This window comes from Melanotaenia boesemani, chromosome 12 (genome assembly GCF_017639745.1).
Source record: "Melanotaenia boesemani isolate fMelBoe1 chromosome 12, fMelBoe1.pri, whole genome shotgun sequence".
Lineage (NCBI taxonomy): Eukaryota > Metazoa > Chordata > Actinopteri > Atheriniformes > Melanotaeniidae > Melanotaenia > Melanotaenia boesemani.
In genome coordinates this window covers 10101544-10121625 of record NC_055693.1, presented here as the reverse complement: position 1 = coordinate 10121625, position 20082 = coordinate 10101544, and the positions used below count along the sequence as shown (strand labels likewise).

Sequence of the window (20082 nt, the reverse complement as noted above, 5' to 3'; positions counted from 1 at the left end):
TTTCACCTTTACGGGGATGAGGACTCCTTCTTCATCAGGTAATCAATTTATCTATAAAATTGGCGCTCATCTTTATAGATAAAAATAATTGTCCATTTACTGATTAACCCTGAGATCAAACTTGCTGTATACAGCTTAGTTGTGTCATTTATAGCCTCTTTAAAGTTTCATTTGTTTCTGTAGAAAGTCCTTTCTGCAGCTCCCTCTGCAGCCATTTATACAATGTTATTTAAATGACAGATACTTTCTGGAGGTTCTAGTTGACCTTTAGTTAAATTAAGCAGTGGCAAAGCTGAGGGGTTTGGACTAGACTGTTCACAATGAACAGACATCAAAGCAACACCCTCATACAGACAGCAGTGCAAGCTTGCGTGAGCATTGCTATTTCCGCAATGCAGCAGTAGCGTCTCCCCCTGTTGTGCTCAGCTGGTGAACAGCAGATATAAAACCCTCAGAAGGAGCGCAACAGTTAAGCAAGACTGTTACTTCACTTTAGCTGTAACTGAGGCACATACAAGGTAAGCACATGGTTACTTATTAGTATTCTTGTGCTGTTTAATTGCAACTACAATGTTCTGTTAGAAGACTATAAGGTTTATATATATATACATATATATATATATATATATATTATTCTTAAGGATTTAATATATGCAACTAGTTACAGATGATATATGTGCTGAAAAAGTACATGTTAATTAATTCATGCATTTTATCTATTGTGTACATCAGTTAAAAAAGTAAATTTGCCTACATTTGATTTATTAAATTACATTAATCAGTTAATAGTAACACACTGTGATCCAACCAGAGCCCATCAGGTGTTGTGGAAACATGTCATTCTGTGTTTATGCCAAACTAAGAAATATGAGGTAATACCATATGTTGTTTATGTGGTTATTAAGTTGCTACAAGTGTTATGTGGTAATGTGATAATCAAACTGTAGCTACAATTAATTTTTACAAATGAAGCAGTGTCATTATTAGCAAAAATGTTGCAAAGTGGTTGAAGTAAGGACTCCAACAGAAAGATTTAGGTAGGCAGAGAATAACAAGCAAAAGATTAGCTTAATCTCACTGTGATTAAAAAAAAAAAAAAAAAAAACCTTTCAGGACAGAAACTTAATCCTACATTTCACAACAGTATCAAGAAATGCTGACTGAAAGGAATGAGATTGAAAAAGAACAAAGGAAACCTGGGATAAGTTAAATATAGAGATGTAGGAACTAACAAAACAAAGAGGGATGTGTGTAGCACTTAGCAAACTAGGACCTGTTGTACAAAAGAAATGAATACAAGCAATGCTAGAATAAACCCAATAATAACAGGCACAATTACGCAAAAAGGAATAAGAATCTACTGACTTCTACAACATTCCAAACACTCAGATGTGATTTTCCTGACTTCGCAAAAAGCCCAAGCCAAACTAAAGAGGAAAAGAACGTCACAGAAGTGGCATATTATTAGAACTTCATTCTAGAACTAGAACTATATGCTATATTTATATGTGAGGGAGGTTTTCTTGCACAGTTAACAACTTCCTAAGACGTCAAAAAGACAAGTCTGCACATATGCAAGGTTTCTGCTGCAGGAAAGACGCCTTGCTTTTGAGTTCTGTAGATAATTGTCCTAATAGATCAATAGAAAACAGAATTTCCAACTTCCAACTGAGAGAAAGTTGCCAATTAGAAGTTGGATTTCCAAGTTTGTCCAAGACAGAAGCACAAAGTACTCTGATAGTGCGGAAGGGTGTGAGTGAAATGTGAACCTGGTTAGAGAGCTGGATTCCTAAACACAGAAAGACTGGATTTAATCCGAATTATGCTATAAGAACGGGCAGGCCATTTTCCAAGATAACTGATTAGTCAGGAAGTGATGCTAATCTGTTAAACAGAACATAACCTACTTCAGAGCAGGTTAGTCATCCCAGGTCAGTTACCATGGTGATTACCCCGGTAAGAAGTAAACCAGCATTGTAGTAAGGAAACCCCGGGTTAACCCCAAAGTTACTTGGATAATAGAAAATCCAGCCTCGTAGTATAGTGTACAGCTTAGTATACTGTACAGCTTTGTAGTATATACATACATATATATATATATATATATATATATATATATATATATATATATATTGTAATGTAAATATATGTGTATCTCAACAGGTTATCTGATCACTGGCAGGGCATAGCAGTTAATTGCCCATACCTTGCTTTTGTCATTGAGCTGACTTCTCAGGACTTGCTTTACTCGTTGCAGATATTAAACTGTTACAGCTTCCTTTGTGCCCTATTCCTGGTTGCCATTTGCCTATGGCATGCTAAGGAACCTGTAGAACTGTTCATCATCTGCTATTCTGCCCTCTGGGAGTGCAATGCCCTCTGTATGGACTACCATCCCTCTCTTTGTTACCATTTGGCCACATTTCTCCAGTCATAATGGCATTTCAGGAAGTCCCTGCTGTAGATCCTAGTGGTATGGATCAGTGAGTCAGTGTCTCATGCACTCAGTGTACAGCTTGATGTCATCTGTATAGACGAGGTCTATGCAGAACAGTAGTGGGGACAGAGCATCTTCTTGGTATATACCACATTTAATGGAGACTTGCACGACAAGCTTGAAGTTGGCCTCAAGGGTGGTCTGCCACAGCCTCAATGAGTTTGCAATGAAGGCTCTTAGAATGTTGTTAATCTTGTACAGCTGCAGGCATTCCAGGTTCCATGTATGTAGCATTGAATCACAGTCTTTCTCGTAATCAATCCAGGCAATGCACCGCTTTGTCTGCCTGGTTTTGCAGTCTTGGGCGGCAACTCTGTCAACCAGCAGCTGGTGTTTTGCTCCTCTGATATTTTTACCAATGTCTTTCTGTGCCTCTGTCATGTATTGATCCATGTGCCCACTTATCTTAGCTGCTATAATGCCAGACAAGAGCTATCAATCAATAGTTGGATGGGACTGTTCCCTTCTGGGGATCTTTCAGTATCAGGACTGTTCACCCTTTGGTCAGCCATTCAGGGTCAGTCCCAGATTTTGAAAATATCAGAAAAACAATATTTTCTTGAACATAGCTTTTAAAATCATTAAGTTATTTTTCTCCCCAGCTGTGACATAGTCAGATCGTCAGATAGTCTTTTCTGAAGCATTTTTTTTTTACTTCAATGGAAACCATTGTGTGGTTGAGGAAAGAATTTTGCAGGAATTACTCAACTTGGTTTGCGTGGTCGTCTCTCTTTCTCAATGGCTAAAAGTATCTTTTTTGGAGTATTTAAACCAACTTCATTTAGATGTGTTACTGCCAACAAATAAAAAAAAAATCTAATATTTCCCATGAAATGGTAAAATGTCTCAGTTTCATCATCTGGTTTGTGTTTTATCTTGTGTTTTGTGGGACTAAAATATGGGTTATGAAATTTGCAATGACTAAATTCTGTTTTTATCTATATTTTACTCAACATCAAAACTTTTTGGAAAAGTCTTGATGCTAAAAAAAAAAAAGTTAGGTCTGTGTTTATTCTAACCCATTCCTGACAACTTGAGTGGGTAAATTGTAATATGTTGAGGTAACAAAAAGGAGAAAAGGATGGGGGCCAAGCAGGGCAGGATTGGATCTTTGTACAGGCTGGTCAGGCAAAGTAAACTGAGTATTTGTGCCTGTGTAAACTCAAAGGAACACTTCAGTTTTATACAACTTTGAAAAACAAAGCATCAAAAGGAAACACTAATGCAGTTAAATTTCCTGCTGACAGTCATCTCACATGGCTGAACTGTGTCCTTCAAACAACCACTTTGTCATCTGATAAGAACTTTCCACTTATTTAACAACTGTGATTATCTCACTGCTCTACAAAGATAGTTTTTAGAGAAAGTTTCCTGTTTCAGCATTGTGACATGTTTTCTTAAAGGGCTAAGAGTGAATCAATAGGTCAATTTGCAGCCAAACAGAGAAGTGGTTATTGCTTCACAAAAATGTCAAACTGTGTGAAATGTTTTTTTTTGTCGCTTTCAGCAAATGGATGCATCCCTGCTTCTCTTCTTCATTGCTGGAGTGATATCCATATCTGAAATCAGACCAGGTAGTGTGCATGTTGTTATGAGGAATGCAAACACAAAACAGTGGATTAAAACATCAGTTCATGGTTTGACTGTAGGATGGCAATTCCTGTAACAGAAGACGGAGTGCAGATAAAAGGCATGATGCAGAGAGAGAAGGAGTGTTGCGATTGGTCAAAGTTGCATTAAAGTTGTGGTGATTGGATAAAATTGCAGGGCATGCAGAATTTGCAGCGGTTGGTGAATTTGCATTAATAGTTGCAAACGCAACGTCTCAAATTCCTGGACGGATTGATTAGTACTTTTGTGTTAATTCTATATGTATTTATTAAAAAATGAATATTTTTCCTTTAACAATCATCTTTATTCTAATTTTCAGAGGCAATGAAGTCTGAATGCTTTAAAACAAAATTGGAAATTTTTAAGCTTATTGAAGGTGAAGCTTTTTACTTTGAGCCTTACACTCTGGATGACCCTAAACTACCTGATGAAGAGTTTATGTGGTACAAAAATGGCTCACAGATTGAGGAAATAACCACAGATGAGAATAACGAAATACATTACCATGGAGGAGGACTCTTTTTCTTAAATGTGAAGATTGCTAATTCTGGCAATTACACCGCCAAGTAAGAACACTGTTTGTAATTTATCAAGAAACTGCTTATTGTTTTACCATTTACATGGCATGTTTTTGTGTTTCAAGCTCTAAAATCTATTCTATTCTTTGAGATTATCTGTTAATATGGGCACCCCTTTTTGCCTCTGCTACAGACACACACAGTCTTCAGGGAAATGTACCATCTACAATGCAAAAGTTGAAGTCTACAGTGCAAGCTATCAAGGGAACCTAAACTATCTAGCCATTAAAAACTCAGACCAAAATAAAAAGATTACATGTCCACAACGTATAAAGACAACATGTGAAAACTTCGTGGGAAACTTCACCTGGTACAAGGTACGGCCACCTGTAATTATAGTGACACCTGCTGTCATAGTGAAAAGCAGTTACGTTTTAGTTTCCAATTAGTAACTTAATGTGACTTTGAAAACTGATTTGATTTCATACGTTAGCAAACTTGTTTATTAAATTATTTACAGGTTTATTTAGATGGTGAGGATATTTTAGAAACATAGATTGCTTGCAGCATTGATTAAGAGGATGATGAGGGCCTGCAATTACAGGAAATGATTGAACTGGCAAGCATGACAGTTTTATATTGAAATGAATTTATCGCATGATGCTATAAAGAAGTCAGCATTCTTCTCTAGTACCTGCTCTTGCAAATATAACATTATTTAAAAATAAAATTTGAAGGGTGGAGAAAGTTTTTAGTCATTAACAGAGTATTTGTTGAAAGAAGAAAAGAAATCTTAGCAGCTGCAGCCCTAAGTAGTGTGTTACAAAGAAACAAGATATAAAGTAATGAATTTCTGCTCTAATGCAGCTTTGTAATAGCAACTGACCCTTATCTTAGCTAGTGCTGCAAGATATTTGATATTTATGGTAATGTGCATATGATAAAGGCAGTATTCCTCTGAAAACTAAAGTACTGCTTGTTAAATACAACAGCTATTATTTAGATTGTTAAACTAGACTTTTCTAAATGTTCATTCATACTTGACTCATTAATTACATTTAACAAGTCAAGCATGTTAACAACTTTGGGAACTGAAATTCATTTTTTCTTTTTTTATTTTATTCAAACTTCATTCAGTTTCGATCAGCATGCAGCTCTATAGTGATATACAAACAAAGAAAAGTCATCACATGGGAACTTGAAACTGCTTTTGTTTTGATCTATTTTAACTTGTAATTAATTGATTTGCGTCCCCTGTTGATTCAGGACAGCAATCTTCTTCCGGGAGAACATTCCAGTAACGTGTGGGTAACAAATGCTACCAAGGACGATGAAGGCATCTACACCTGTGTTTGCACCTGGACACACCATCACAGGATGTACAACTCATCAGCTACTAGGGAGCTAATTCTTCTAGGTTAGAGACCGATTCTACAGGATTTAGTTAATATTTAGTGAGTATTCAGCTGCTCCTGAGAGTCCCGAAGACAAAGATGAAACTTGAAGGGGACCGTGCATTTGCTGTTACTGCCCCTAAATTGTGAAATAATCTGCCACTCCACATTATACAGACCTCTTCTCTGCCTGAGCTTAAGTCTCTTGGTAAAACCCCCCTTTTCTCTTTTCTCTTTGCCCTTTGACTCCTCTTGAGATGCTGATTTTATTCATTGATTTATTTATTGATTTTATTGTGTTTAGTATTACTCATGTTTTTTTTTATATTATGTCTTAGCTTATTTTGTTGTTTTATGCTTCATGTACGATGCTACTTATGTTTTTAACTGCAATGTTTGTACAGGACTTTGGTCCTCTGTAGTTTTAAAGTGCTAACCAATAGAGGAAATGGAAACAACCAGATGCAAAACAGAGACAAAAAGATAGTAACAGACACAGAGGGATAGATATAGATATACATATAAACATAGATATAGATATAGATATGGGATTAGATATAGATATCGATGAACTGAGACAGACAGATAAAGACAAAGAAGACTGAGTGATACTGAAACAGTGGTCTATGTGGATTTTGGTCCTTTGCTTGTCCATAGTTTTGACAGACAAAACAACACTTTCTGCTCTGAATGCATGAATTAGACCAGAGCACTCTTCAGCTTAATCTGTTTATTCCTGCATACATGGATAGTTTTTACACTGTAATGTGAATACTGCCCAATATCCAGTCAAGACTGAGCGAAATGGAGAACTCATCACTGTGTCTTCTTTTTTCAGAGCAAGTTTCCCATCGTGACGTAGAAATCCTCTCTCCAACTGAAAAGGAGCAGTTTGCTGATAAAGGTAGCCAAAGTTTAGCTAACAACCATCATATTGTAACAAATACAGTGCTTGTGTTAACTTATTGTAGAGTTCAGGTTTGAATGAATTTGTGTAATTTCATGTGTTGTAATTTAGCAGCGGCTGTGAGTCAGTGCTGCAAAGTTCAAACTGCCTCCAGATGTCTGACCGTCCTCTTTGTGAGAAGACTCAATAAAATAAATGAGAAATTGTTGCCAGGACAATGAATCTCTTGAAACTGGAAGTTGTGTGAATGCACGGCGAAGATTAAACCTCTCTCATATATTCTGTCTTTCAGGCTTCAGGATCAAGTTAAATTGCTCAATTTTCTGTGGGAAACATACAACAAAACACTGTGATGCAAGCTGGCTTGTTAATGGGAAGGAAATCAGTCAAATGGATGGTTACAGTCAAACCTCCACAACGTAAGCCTGTATATTATATTCCTTTCTAAACTGTCAGTGTATTTTAAAAACAACTTAGAAAATTTTAATGGAGTATGTTTGGAGTACAAGGAGAAACCCTGCACATTCACATCTATCAAGTTATGTTTGTTTATTTGAAGTTAATACAATTAGGATTTTTCTTTACTGATTATAAGGTGGAGTGAATCTTTTTCCTCTTGCTAACCAGCAATATTATTTGATCTTCTTTTTCAATAAACTAAATTTTGTGTCCTTTGATAGAATAATTCAGGAGCCTTCAATGAATACTATCAGCACCGCCACACTGACAATTGAAAAAGTATCAGCTGAAGATTTCCAACGCGAGTTTAAGTGCATTGGCAAGGGCTTGTACAAAGGAAATTATACTATCTTAACGCTCAAGCAAAGAGGTCAGTCCAGAGGACCTAATTTACAGCAAATGATAGACTATAAATGTTTTGTGGTATTTGTTGACAATATGCACATTTTTTATTTTTCTTCTAGAGTCAGCCTTTCCTCTGGTCATTGGAACAGTGTGTGTGTTGTTAATCTGTGTGTTTGCCGTTGTCCTGGTCAAATACTTTGCGATTGACCTTGCTCTGCTCCTCAGACCCTACTTCATGCGGGGTTGCCATGACAAAGGTAAAGAGTAAATGATTATTCCTTTAAACAAATAAAAAATATATATAATCCACATAAAACAATGAAGGAAAAAGTCCTCACATCTTGCTGGTTGGGGGCTCTATAGTTAAACATTCATACATTGTGATATACCAAAGAGATGAGTTGCTAGCGGAAGCTGTAAGAAGTTTTCAGCTGCTACAGCAGGAACATACTAAACAAATGTAATGTGGTAATATGTTCAGTTTCTGTTACTGTATTAGAAATGCACTGGCAGGTTTTGTATGCATGCAGCTGTTAGCTGCCACAGGTTTGGGCCTGCCCTGATGCTGTGGTTGGAAGTTGCAGCTTTTAGACAGATGCTAGCATTTATGCATGTCTTATATTGTTAAGAGCATTACGGAGATACTTACACTTGCATGTGACTTTTTAAAATTAGCTTCCTCTTCCTGAGAGTTTTGTGTTTAAAAGTACTGGTCAAAGGATATATAAGCAAAACAAGTTATCTTATTCATGGCTTTACACCCCACTGAACAAGGAAAAAGGTCTAGAGTCATTTTAGCCCATTTTTGTTTATTTATTTTTTTTTATTTTATTTTTACAGGTCTTGGTGTGTATCACTACAAATTTAAATGGATCTATCTCACCTGTTGGCTACTTACTAAAGCCCTCAATGAGTTAATTAATGTCACTTAATTCATGTCATTCATGTCACTTAAATCACTTTCACATTCAAAGAGTCTGTGAAGTTTACAAGGAAACAAACTGACCACAAAGCTTCACAGAACAACAATACCAAAACAATATGAAAGAATTAAAGCAACTCAAAAGAGAACTAAATTAACAAATAAGATAAACATAACAGAGACTACATGAGGCCAAAACTAGACATCAAAAAACCACAAAGAAATGTAAAATGAGCAAAATGCAACAAACAAGCAGAAGCAAATGCACATTGAAACAAAATTACTTGCATTTAATCTTCAAGATAAAAGTTGAAGCTGTTTTATTTTTTTATTTTAGTGCTCTGAATTAGTTTTATCATCAACGTTCACATTCATCAACCACACACGAAGCTATGAGGGGCCGTTTGAGACATTATTCAGAATTACCCTCTCACAGACACATGTGAAATTTAAGTCATTCACACATTATACTGAAACCTCTCATATATTATACTGAAATTATTCACACATTATAGTAAAGCCTGTCATACACCATACTGAAATCTGCTCTAATATACTATACTGAAATGCTCTCAGATACTATAATAAAATCTCCTCTTAAATACTATACTGAAATCATTCACACACTATAGTCAAATTTCTAAAATCACATTTCACTAACATGTATGAAAGGAATTCTACTAGTGTGTGTGAGAGCAAATTTCACTTGGAAAGGAAGTCATTTCAGTTGAAACGGATGTCACGTAGTAGAAAAAAACAGGAGCACATTTTCAAAACAAACCGAAGAAGAAGAAGTTGGAGAACATCATGACAGATGTTTTGCGAAGACTTGTGCTGTATTACTATCTGTTCAGTAGCCTGGAAGTAATCTCAGTGAAGCAGCTGGCATCTCCAATACTATTCTAGCCTCAGCAGAGACTATTACGGGTTAAAGCGACATCAGCCGGACAACCGACAGTAGTGAGTCTGAATGGGGACATGCCTCAGCCATTGGTATATACAGTGCTGTTAAATGAAGACCTGGACAGCACTGTAAGTCATATCCTGGAGAATACTCTAAATGCAGATGAAAAGTATGTTGTCCAGTGCTGTCCAGGTCTTCCTTTGCCATCACTGCATATCTTAATGGCTGAATTATGCTAGGTGGCTAGTTAACGTGTTCTCATTCAGACTTGCTACTGTCAGTTATCCGGTTGCTATCGTGTTAGACCTAACCCTTCTAATAGTATCTGCTGAAGCCAGTATAGTATTGAAAAAGCCAGCTGCTTCACTTAGTCATCATAAACTCATCACCACATCAATAGAATTAAACAATCCCACTGCCATTGAACAGAAGCTACACCTGCTTGTTTCTGCAAACAAGATGACAAGTTGAAAATGTCTGTGTCCCGGCCACAAATTTTAATATAATGTTATAAATACAACAACACAGTTACTATCTCAGTTACATAAGCACGGTGCTTCAACACCGACTTAAACACTGACAAATGAAAACAGTAACATAGGGTTGAGAACTTCCTTTATCAAACACTGAGTCAAGGATGAGACAAGGAGCTGCATTTCAGTATAGTGTATAAGAGCATTTCAGTATAGTATATGAGAGGAAATTTCAGTATAGTATATAAGAGCATTTCAGTATAGTGTTTAAGAGCATTTCAGTATAGTATATGAAAGGAAATTTCAGTATAATATATAAGAGGCAGTTTCAGTATAGTATATAAGAGCATTTCAGTATAGTGTTTAAGAGCATTTCAGTATAGTATATGAAAGGAAATTTCAGTATAATATATAAGAGGCAGTTTCAGTATAGTGTATGAGAGGTTTTACTATAATGTGTGCCCATCATATGAAGCTGTGGTTACATCCTAAAAGAAAACTGAGTAAAAAACGTTGTCGATAGTTAAATTACAGCACTCTTGCACTTTAAAGTTGCGCTACTGGACCTTAGCAGATTTTCTTACTTTGGCCCTGCCTAATGAAGGCTAATTCGGCATCTAACTTGCGTCCTGTCTCTTCTCTGAGCTCCCACCAGCCAGTAAAAGTTATTCTAATGTTGACTCTTGTCTTACCTCTTGCTCTGACACTTCTTCTCACTTTTTCTCATCCTGTATTTCTTTGATGGATCAGCCACAGTGTGCATTAAAAAAAGTTAGTGTGTTGATATTCAGTTGCTGGAATGTACTGTAAGGTGAAATGCTGATTTAAAGTCACAGTGTCCTGGGAATAAAAGGTTTGAAGCATAGTTTTTCTGCTTCGGGACAGTGTGTGCTAAGGGTGGAACGATCATAATAAATGTCACAGTGCTATCAAAGCGAGTCAGAAACAAATATTTTTAAGGTCAGAAAGATGCATAGTGCGACTTTAATGAATACATAACAGACTTTCTGTGTTTCCCAGATGCGAGATTGTACGATGCTTATGTGGTTTATCAATCACAGAGCTTGGACAAAGTCACAGAGGACAAACTCTCCAGCTTTGTTACAAAGATTTTACCCTCTGTCCTCGAGGATAAGTGCGGATATCGACTCTTCATCCAGGGAAGAGATGACGTACCGGGGGAAGGTAAGCATTAGTGATGCGCGGGCCGCCTCCTAACCCGCGGGTCCCGCGGGTTACCCGCGGGTCGGGTTGGGGCGGGTCAAAGAAATTTCGCTTCACTGCCGGGCGGGTTGGTGTGGTTTACTATTCTGAAATATCTAGTTCTATCTATTAATTTTATTTTTTGTCAAACTGAAAGTAAAGACCTTAATCAGTGTCTACATTTTGTTACTATAATATGTAAGACAAAATATTTATCAGTTATTTAAACACAGGTCACGTTTTGTAACGTAATGTCCACGTAGGCGCGTAGTAGGCTACGCAGGCTACGTGCAGAAAGCGCCATGCAGATAAGCAACAAAAGATGGAAGAAGAAGTGTTGAATAACATTCGTTCGGGAGTTTACGTCCTTAAAAAGAAGAAAGTATGAGGGACGAGAAATGACAAAACAAGAAATAAATATAAAAATAAATATATACACATATAAATAAATAAATGCACAAATAAATGTATAAATGCATAAATAAATAAATATAAAAATAAATAAATATACATATAAATAAATAAATGCACAAATAAATGTGTAAATGCATATATAAATAAATATAAATACAAATAAATACATAAATACATAAATATTTTTATTCCTTTTTGTGTATTTATACATTTATGTATTTATTCATTTATTTATTTCTACATTTTTTTATTTCTACATTTATCTATTTCTACATTCATTTATTTCTACTTTTATTTATTTATTGCTACATTTATTTATGTATTTCTGCATTTCTACATTTATTTATTTCTTCATTTCTGTCTCCGTATGTTAATTAGGTGGGCGGTTCTAACATTTCTCTGCAGCGCGATAGGTTGGAGAGGTGCGTATGCTCCCATCTACTGCTACTGCCTAGATTCGAGTGTATGAGTTGTTGTTTTGGTTGGTCAATTTGCTAGGCCTACGAATGGAAAGTTCTTTTGCAGCCGTCGCCAATGACTTAAGGTCATTGCGAATGATATCGAACAAAATGAAGCAAACGACTACCTCCAGTTTCGTTTGGCACGGATCATGGAGGATTTAGTTCAGCTCCAAGCTGAGATGGATGTGGAGGTTGACTCGGCTGCATTGGACAGTCTGGAGGAAGTTCCATGTACGTTCAGGCAAATTTTTCGTTTTAAACCAAAATCGGAAAAACGGAAGTATCGTCGTTTTTCTGTTTTTTCATTTACAATCAAAATTGGAAAAACGGATAAACAGAACCAATTTTCCTCTCCTATTACCAGAATTCAAAGACGACAAACAACAACAACCTAATTTAAAATCCACCCTGTTTTTGGATTTTGGTAATTCCTTTTTTTTATTTTTCCTTCTGAATTGAAAGATGATGACATGTTAACAGGCGGCCCGGAAGTTAGAATATTTCTTTCAAATTAAAAGCCTAGATTAACACGTAGCATTGTGCAAGCACATACGTTAACTCATACAAAACAATATTAATATGTTCGTTCGGGCAGACAGCGACCCCGAGATAATAATAATAATAACAGATAGAAATTAAAGCCTAGTGGGTAACAAGTAACCAGGATTATAATGATTGTTAACAGTGATCACAGTGCTGTGAACTATTCATAGCTATTATTCCTTGATGGCTAAGTTACGTTGAACGTCTGCAATTTATCTGTGCCAAGCCGTCATATAACATGGTGAACAACTTAATCTGCCAAAGCGGAAAATCAGCATTTTCATTCAGATTTTTTCAGTGGGTAGGTCATTTTGTGTAGTTTTCTCAATAGTAAATGTAAATGGAGTCTAGAAAAGTTGTTTCATCAGTACAGCGCAGGAAAACTTCTAATATTCTATTTCTTTACACAGCTGCTGTTACTGAATCACCACAAGGTGGCAGAGGAAGGAAATGGACTGGATTTTTGGCAGGCTACACATACTGAAGACTTTATTCCATGTGGGAATGCCAAAGATTGAACAATATACCATCCAGTCCGATGTACAAAGAAGGCTGTTGCCACAGTTTCCACAACAGTGCCTGATATGGAGCCTGAGTGAAATTAGGGTGTAATCAAGACCTGTTTCTATGTTTATGTCACCATAGAATAAGCGTGGAGCTGTCACCCAAAAAAAAAAAAAAAAAAAAAAAAAATCGGACCATATCACGTTATAACGTGATAAGTTTATTATAAGAACATAGCCTGTACTGTATGCAGATGTTGTTACGGCCTATATTGGAGCAAAATACATTTTATGGAAAATATACTCATCAAGCAGAAACATTTCAGTTCTTTTTGACAACGATTAATTGTTCTACTCTGGTTTATTGTTGTAAATGTGGGACAGTTATGAGAAACACGTAGGTCACCTGCCTGCGCACAGTGAGACGGTGCGTGCCTGTGTGTCTGAATTGACACAGAGCAGGCATCCCCAACTGGGGGGGCTGCAGGTTTTCAGTATGTCCATACTGCAGCACACCTGACTCAAATAATGGGTCGTTAAGAGGCTGGTGCAGAACTGGTTTATTATTGTACACAAGACCGTTATAAGCAACACGGTGCGTCACCTGCCTGCACGCAGTGAGACGGTGCGTGCGTGTGTCTGAGTTGCAGTAGAGTTTAGTTAATAACTTGTCTCCTGACAATAAAAATGAAAATTATGAAGGCTATATGCACCGCTGGGACTGGGAGAAATACGTTGCCGACACAAAGACGTGGTCCTGTCTACTTAAAGGGTGCAACGTCAACAAGTGTCCTCCAAGCTTCATCAAATCTCTCCAATGAAGTAAAACGTAATCCTATGTAGTAAATTAGGAATTTCTCTGGAAATAATAAACCAGTCTTAACGACCCATTACTACATGGTTTGGAGGACACTCAACAGTTCACAGCACTGTGATCACTGTGAACAATCATTATAATCCTGGTTACTTGTTACCCACTAGGCTTTAATTTCTATCTATTATTATTATTATTATCTCAGGGTCGCTGTCTGCCCGAATGAACATATTAATATTGTTGTGTATGAGTCAACGCAGTATGTGCTTGCACGAAGCTACGCGTTAATCTAGGCTTTTAATTTGAAAGAATTATTTTAACTTCCGGGCCGCCTGTTAACATGTCTTCATCTTTCAATTCAGAAGGAAAAATTAAAAAAAGGAACTACCAAAATCCAAAAACGGGACGGATTTTTAATTTAGTTCTTCTTATTTTTCGTCTTTGAATTCTGGTGATAGGAAAGGAAAATCGGTTCTGTTTATCCGTTTTTCCGATTTTGATTGTAAATGAATAAACAGAAAAACGACGATACTTCCGTTTTTCCGATTTTGGTTTAAAACGAAAAAACGAATTGCCTGAACGTACACGGACCCTTCTGTCATTTCTCTGCTAAGTTTCGCGGTTAAATCTGGCAGCAACCAGCGAAAAATAGGCTTCACTGCCACACCGTGGATGAAAGCGTGAACAGGCGAATGCATTCATGTGAATCCGTGTATGAATCCTTTGCTTCTGTCTGATTGTCACAGTTAACCAATCGTGCTGCAGAGAAATGTTAGAACCGCCCACCTAATTAACATACGGAGACAGAAATGAAGAAATAAATAAATGTAGAAATGCAGAAATACATAAATAAATGTAGCAATAAATAAATAAAAGTAGAAATAAATGAATGTAGAAATAGATAAATGTAGAAATAAAAAAATGTAGAAATAAATAAATGAATAAATACATAAATGTATAAATACACAAAAAGGAATAAAAATATTTATGTATTTATGTATTTATTTGTATTTATATTTATTTATATATGCATTTACACATTTATTTGTGCATTTATTTATTTATATGTATATTTATTTATTTTTATATTTATTTATTTATGCATTTATACATTTATTTGTGCATTTATTTATTTATATGTGTATATATTTATTTTTATATTTATTTCTTGTTTTGTCATTTCTCGTCCCTCATACTTAAAAAGAAGAAAGAGGGTCAAATGGCTAAATCACAGGTTTGGGACAGGTTCAACGAGGTAATCAGTGCAGACAACAGCAGCAGCATTGGCTATGTGCTTTATAACACTTAAACGCTTTAAAACACTTTATTTATTTGCCTATTTATGTTTATAGGCTTAACGTTCAAATGAAAATACATTTTGTGTTGCCAGTTTCCAGTGCCAATTTAGAAGACCATATGCACCTTTCTCAGACTAAATAAAAGCATTCGTCAATATCATAACATGTGTTTTAATGGGGCGGGTCGGGTCGGGTTAAAAAAATAGAAGCGGAGGTGCGGGGCGGTTTGGTGCGGTCCAAATTTTTTAAAAGAGCGGGACCCGCGGGTCGGAAAAAAACCCGACCCGCGCATCACTAGTAAGCATCTCATCTCCTTGCTTTTGTCAGTTTGGACCTCCTTCTTCTCATTGTTTTCCACAATTTATGAAAGACAGCAATGTCATATAGAAATTCAAATGTTAAATTCCATGTTCCTTCCTTTTCTTTAATTCCTTTGACTATTCCTTTCAGCATATGTTTAAAGGACTGAAGATAAGCACCAACTATATATAAACCTACATGAAAATGTTTTGTCTGATCCAACAGATCATCTGGAGCAGGTGGAGGAATGCATAAGGCAGAGCAGGAGGTTGTTGGTCATCCTCACCCCGAATGTAGGGTCAGGATTTGAGATGACAGACAAATGTCTCACTTCACCTGAAACCTCAGACATAGTAGGGTTTGACTGGCAGGTAAGACTTCTGGAGAAATTGTTATTTTTTTGGTGGGAAATCATTGTAGTTTTGAGTACATTTACATTAACTGACATGAAAGTGACTTAACAGAGTACAAATTCATGTATACTAATTCTCTGTAATATGTTGTTGGATTGTTACCTATCCAGACCTAAATGTACGGTGGGGGGGAAGTGCACAATATTACATAGAGTAAAATACTTTAACATTTTCACGATGCACATTTACATCATAGAAACCATGTTTGCATTTACAAAACAGAAGTATAATGCTGAAACATTTTTACCATGGGCTAAACAACTTCATATTTCAGAAAAAAACAATTGTACAAACCATGAAACACTTTTACAAGTTCAGGAAACACAATTACAAAGTTATGACCAGTTATTTCACCAAAATCTGTGACCCATCAGAATCTGTGACCAACGGGGGTGATAGTGAACATTTTTCTGCAAGTACTTCTTAGACAAGCACATTCTTAAAAACACATGTTTTGAAGTCTGAATTCATTATAATCCAGGTAAAGTCACATATTCTGATATCTATGAGAAATTGTGACCTCTGTCACCCCTTTAGTCTGGACTATAATGTGATCCTCACAAAGCCAGGATCACAGAGGTCACCATTTCTGATAACTATCAGAATGTGTGGCTTTACTGTACTTGCATTATAATGAACTCAAACCTCATAGTGTTTTCAGGACTTTGTTTGTCTTCTAAAGCTGGGTACACACATAAAGATTAGTGGGCTGTTTTGTCATGATTTTGCCCCTTCAACAAGGACGGCAAAGGTGCGTTAAGAGTGAATTTGTCCTGACAATCGGCTCCGAATGGGGCGTGGCCGACAATCGCAAGCATTAAACATGTTCAATATTTACAATCAAAAATATTCACATGTGTGGAAATCTGACGACTCCTGAATTGTGACTCTGGGAATTGTGACATGGAACAGAATGCAGGCAATCAGAGAGCGAGCTGACTGAGGAGCAAGGAAGGATATAAAGTCCTGTTCATGTTGTCTTCAGTCTGTTAGTTTTTCAGTTTTTGCCTGTTGCTTGAACACTATAGACAAAGGCTTAGACCAAAGTAACAAAAGTTGAAGCTTGAAGCAAAGCGCTGCTTTGCACTTCAGTTGCAATTCGGCATTACAATTGCTCCTGCACACTACACACTATTTCATACATTAGACACTTCGTTTATGAATGAAATCTCATGGGTACCGTTGGGAAAACACATCTATTCAAAAAACAAAAGACACTGGGTGACTTAAAACACTTAGAAACACACCTGAAAACACTGTCTTACAAAACTGATCACCAATCTGCCAACCACAAATAGGCCTTAGTTGAGCCATTTTCAGAACTTTGCAAGCATGAAGGCAGGGAGAGCAACAGGTAGAGGCAGAGGAAGAGGAAGACAAAGAGAGAGAGGAGTAGGACATGGTTGAACAATATTTCAGATTATATTAGAGGAACGTTAGTAGATCATGTGATAAATCATGGCCTGACAATGATGGAAGCTGGGCAGAGTCCATCCACATGTAAGCCGGTTCACAGTTGCATCCATCATAAGGACATTCAGACTGGAAAACAGGTGTGTCTTCAACTCTCCACTCCACCCTGTAGCTACAGTATTTACAGTACTGTACTGTAAAGTATAGTTTATAGTACTGAGTTGATATCATTTGTAACCTTTCAGCACTTTCATTTGTGGTTGTTGTGAAAACATTTTTTTTTTGTAAAGTGTTGCATTGAGCTTCACAGAATGTTACCTGATGAACTCAATAGAAACAGTGAAAATTAAAGACTGCAGTGTTTTATATAAAGTACACTAGTATAGTAGTGTGTTACTGCTAGGCTGAACGTGTATTCGTATGATGCAAGTGTGTATTATTTTGTCACAGTTTGTGACATTTTGACGAAGGATTGTTAGGTTTTGATAGCAGAGTTTCAATTCAACACAGATGTGAATAGTTTATTTCGCAGTGTTGTTTCTTGTGTGCTTGTGTGTAAAAGTGTTCAAGCAACAGGAAAAAGCTGTAATTATAGTCACAGCACCACCATCATTACTTCATCAGGTATTTCCTCTTCCATGCTGGGTGTTGTGTTTTTCGGTTGTTGCCATGTTTCTTCTTTTTCATTTTTGTTCGATCATGTTTGATTACGCAAGATTTCTGTTTAAGTTTAAGGATTGTGAAAGTGTTTCATGTTTTGTACAGTTGTCTTATCTGAACTGTAAAATTGTTCAGTCCTTGGTAAAAGTGTTTTAAGCATTGTTTTGTAAATGTAAACATGGTTTCTATGTCTGTCACGAACATGTAAAAGTGTTTCTCTTTGTGTAATTTTGATTTGTACTTCCTGGCCACGCTATAAATGACAGTGGTAATGAAATGAACAGTAGTTTTGGGGGAGAAAATTGCAGTTGATACTTCTGTAATGTTAATGGTTATTTTTGCTCATTACTTATTTTATTTTTACTTTATTTACAATGAATACATTTATTTTATATGGACTGGTTAGTCACTTTAATAGGTACACCTTTTCAGTTGCTTGTTAACACAAAATCAACCAATCACATGGCAGCACCTCAGTGAATTTACTCAATACTGTCTTACTCAATACATCCTTTATAATACTGTAGCATTTATAAGATAAATATTTACATGGGTGTTACATCCCCAGGCCGTCCGCCTGAGAATGTATGTAAAAGCATGAATGAATGCTATGACTGATTGACTGGAATTGGATCCGGCTGGAGAGACCCGCCCGCCATGCTGAGGATTGGACAGCGTCGTTCACTTCTGGGTCCTTTGGCACCGCCCACTATTGGATTGGACAGCTTGCACCGCACCTCCACCAGCCTGGCCCAATCAGATCGCTGCTGGAGCCATAAGAAGGAGCTGCCAACGTCAATCGAGGCAGCTGTGATTCATTGGACTCACAGTGTGCCAAGCTCTGGGATTGTGATAGACGCTGGTCTGTGTTTTGGATTTGTGGTAAAACCTGAGTGGTTTGTTAAGCTTTGAGATTCCCTTATTTTGGTTGTTTGCACTATTGTGCTAGTACTTAAGAGTTGAGAAAAGACACTCCTCTTTTGTGAATATTTTGAGTTTGTATAGAAGATTTTGGTTTCTATTTAAAAGAGCTTTGGTTTTTTATTTCTTTAGGAGATCTTTTGGTTTGTTTTGTGATATCCTCGTTAAAGAGTTGAAGATTGTTTTTTGTTATTTTGGTTAACGGCAATTTACCTAATTAAGGACACCTTTTGTTTGGCTGTTTGTTTCTTTTGTTACCAGATAGGATATATAACCTGAGATAGGACACCCTTTGTTTGTATTTGTTTTGTTTGAACCCAGTTTTTGTATAATAAATTATTGTTATTTTTATATATCCTCCCTTTGGTCTGGTTCGTTCAAGTTGTTATCGTCCCAAATCCTCTAGATCTGAGAAGGGGACGTAACAATGGGTGATAATATTTGTATGTTTAAACTGTTCACATTTTTATGAGGAGGATATAAAAGTCATAAAACCTCAGAAAAGGAAATAAATCAAATTACTTTTCATCCTTCTTTAGGTCGGGCTCCACCATGCGCTGGTCCAGACAGAGACAAATGTGATTCTGATCCAGCTGGGGGACATTGGACCACAAGGGTACACACACCTTCCTCCTGGCTTACAGCACCTGATTCGTGAGAGCGCTCCCATTAAGTGGCGAGAAGACTCGCAGAGGGCCTCAGCTTGGAACTCTAATTTTTGGAAGAGAGTGCGATACTTGATGCCAATCACACCTGCCAAAAAAAATGTATTGTCTGGTATTGTCTGAAACATTGTTTAATTTTGACTTGTAGTAAATAAAAGCTGAGGAGGGTCTTGATGTGCCGGTCCTGTGAATGAAATTTGAAAGACGTGATTTTTAAGAAGGATGCAATTATGTGCAGAGGTTACTGTAGTTTTTAGATTCAGTTTATTTTTCTATTTCCCTGTTGCTTATCCTCTGTTGATAATGAAATATATATTACGGGTAAAATAGAGAAGCAAAATTATGACTGAGTACAAAATGACAATGTTTTACTGAAGCTTTCATATTCAACATGTATTCAGTATTTTGTTTCCTTGGACAGTGTGTGTCTGCACGCAGGAGTAA

At 36.6% G+C, this 20082-nt stretch overlaps 1 protein-coding gene across 2 annotated transcripts; it reads left to right on the top strand.

The window, feature by feature from the left end:
- The first annotated feature begins 358 nt into the window (after window positions 1-358).
- On the top strand, window positions 359-19812 carry il1rl1 (interleukin 1 receptor-like 1). Of its 2 annotated transcripts, XM_042001758.1 has the most exons (12): window positions 362-518; window positions 4005-4071; window positions 4428-4674; window positions 4820-5003; window positions 5893-6043; window positions 6859-6924; window positions 7220-7346; window positions 7608-7756; window positions 7851-7988; window positions 11051-11215; window positions 15792-15937; window positions 19513-19812. In XM_042001758.1, exons 2-12 carry the CDS (start codon window positions 4008-4010, stop codon window positions 19759-19761), a joined length of 1686 nt encoding a protein of 561 aa, XP_041857692.1. In that variant the 5' UTR covers window positions 362-518; window positions 4005-4007; the 3' UTR covers window positions 19762-19812. The 2 variants fall into 2 exon arrangements, with proteins under 2 accessions (XP_041857693.1, XP_041857692.1); XM_042001759.1 differs by lacking the exons at window positions 15792-15937; window positions 19513-19812 and adding an exon at window positions 13062-13308 and having other exon boundaries at window positions 359-518.
- Window positions 19813-20082: the final 270 nt, after the last annotated feature.

Coding starts and splice junctions, on each gene's coding strand:
- il1rl1 (XM_042001758.1), top strand. CDS start 4,008: ATGGATGCATCCCTGCTTCTCTTCTTCATTGCTGGAGTGATATCCATA. Junction 7,347..7,607: donor TACAGTCAAACCTCCACAAC/GTAAGCCTGTAT, acceptor GTCCTTTGATAG/AATAATTCAGGAGCCTTCAA. Junction 15,938..19,512: donor TAGTAGGGTTTGACTGGCAG/GTAAGACTTCTG, acceptor ATCCTTCTTTAG/GTCGGGCTCCACCATGCGCT.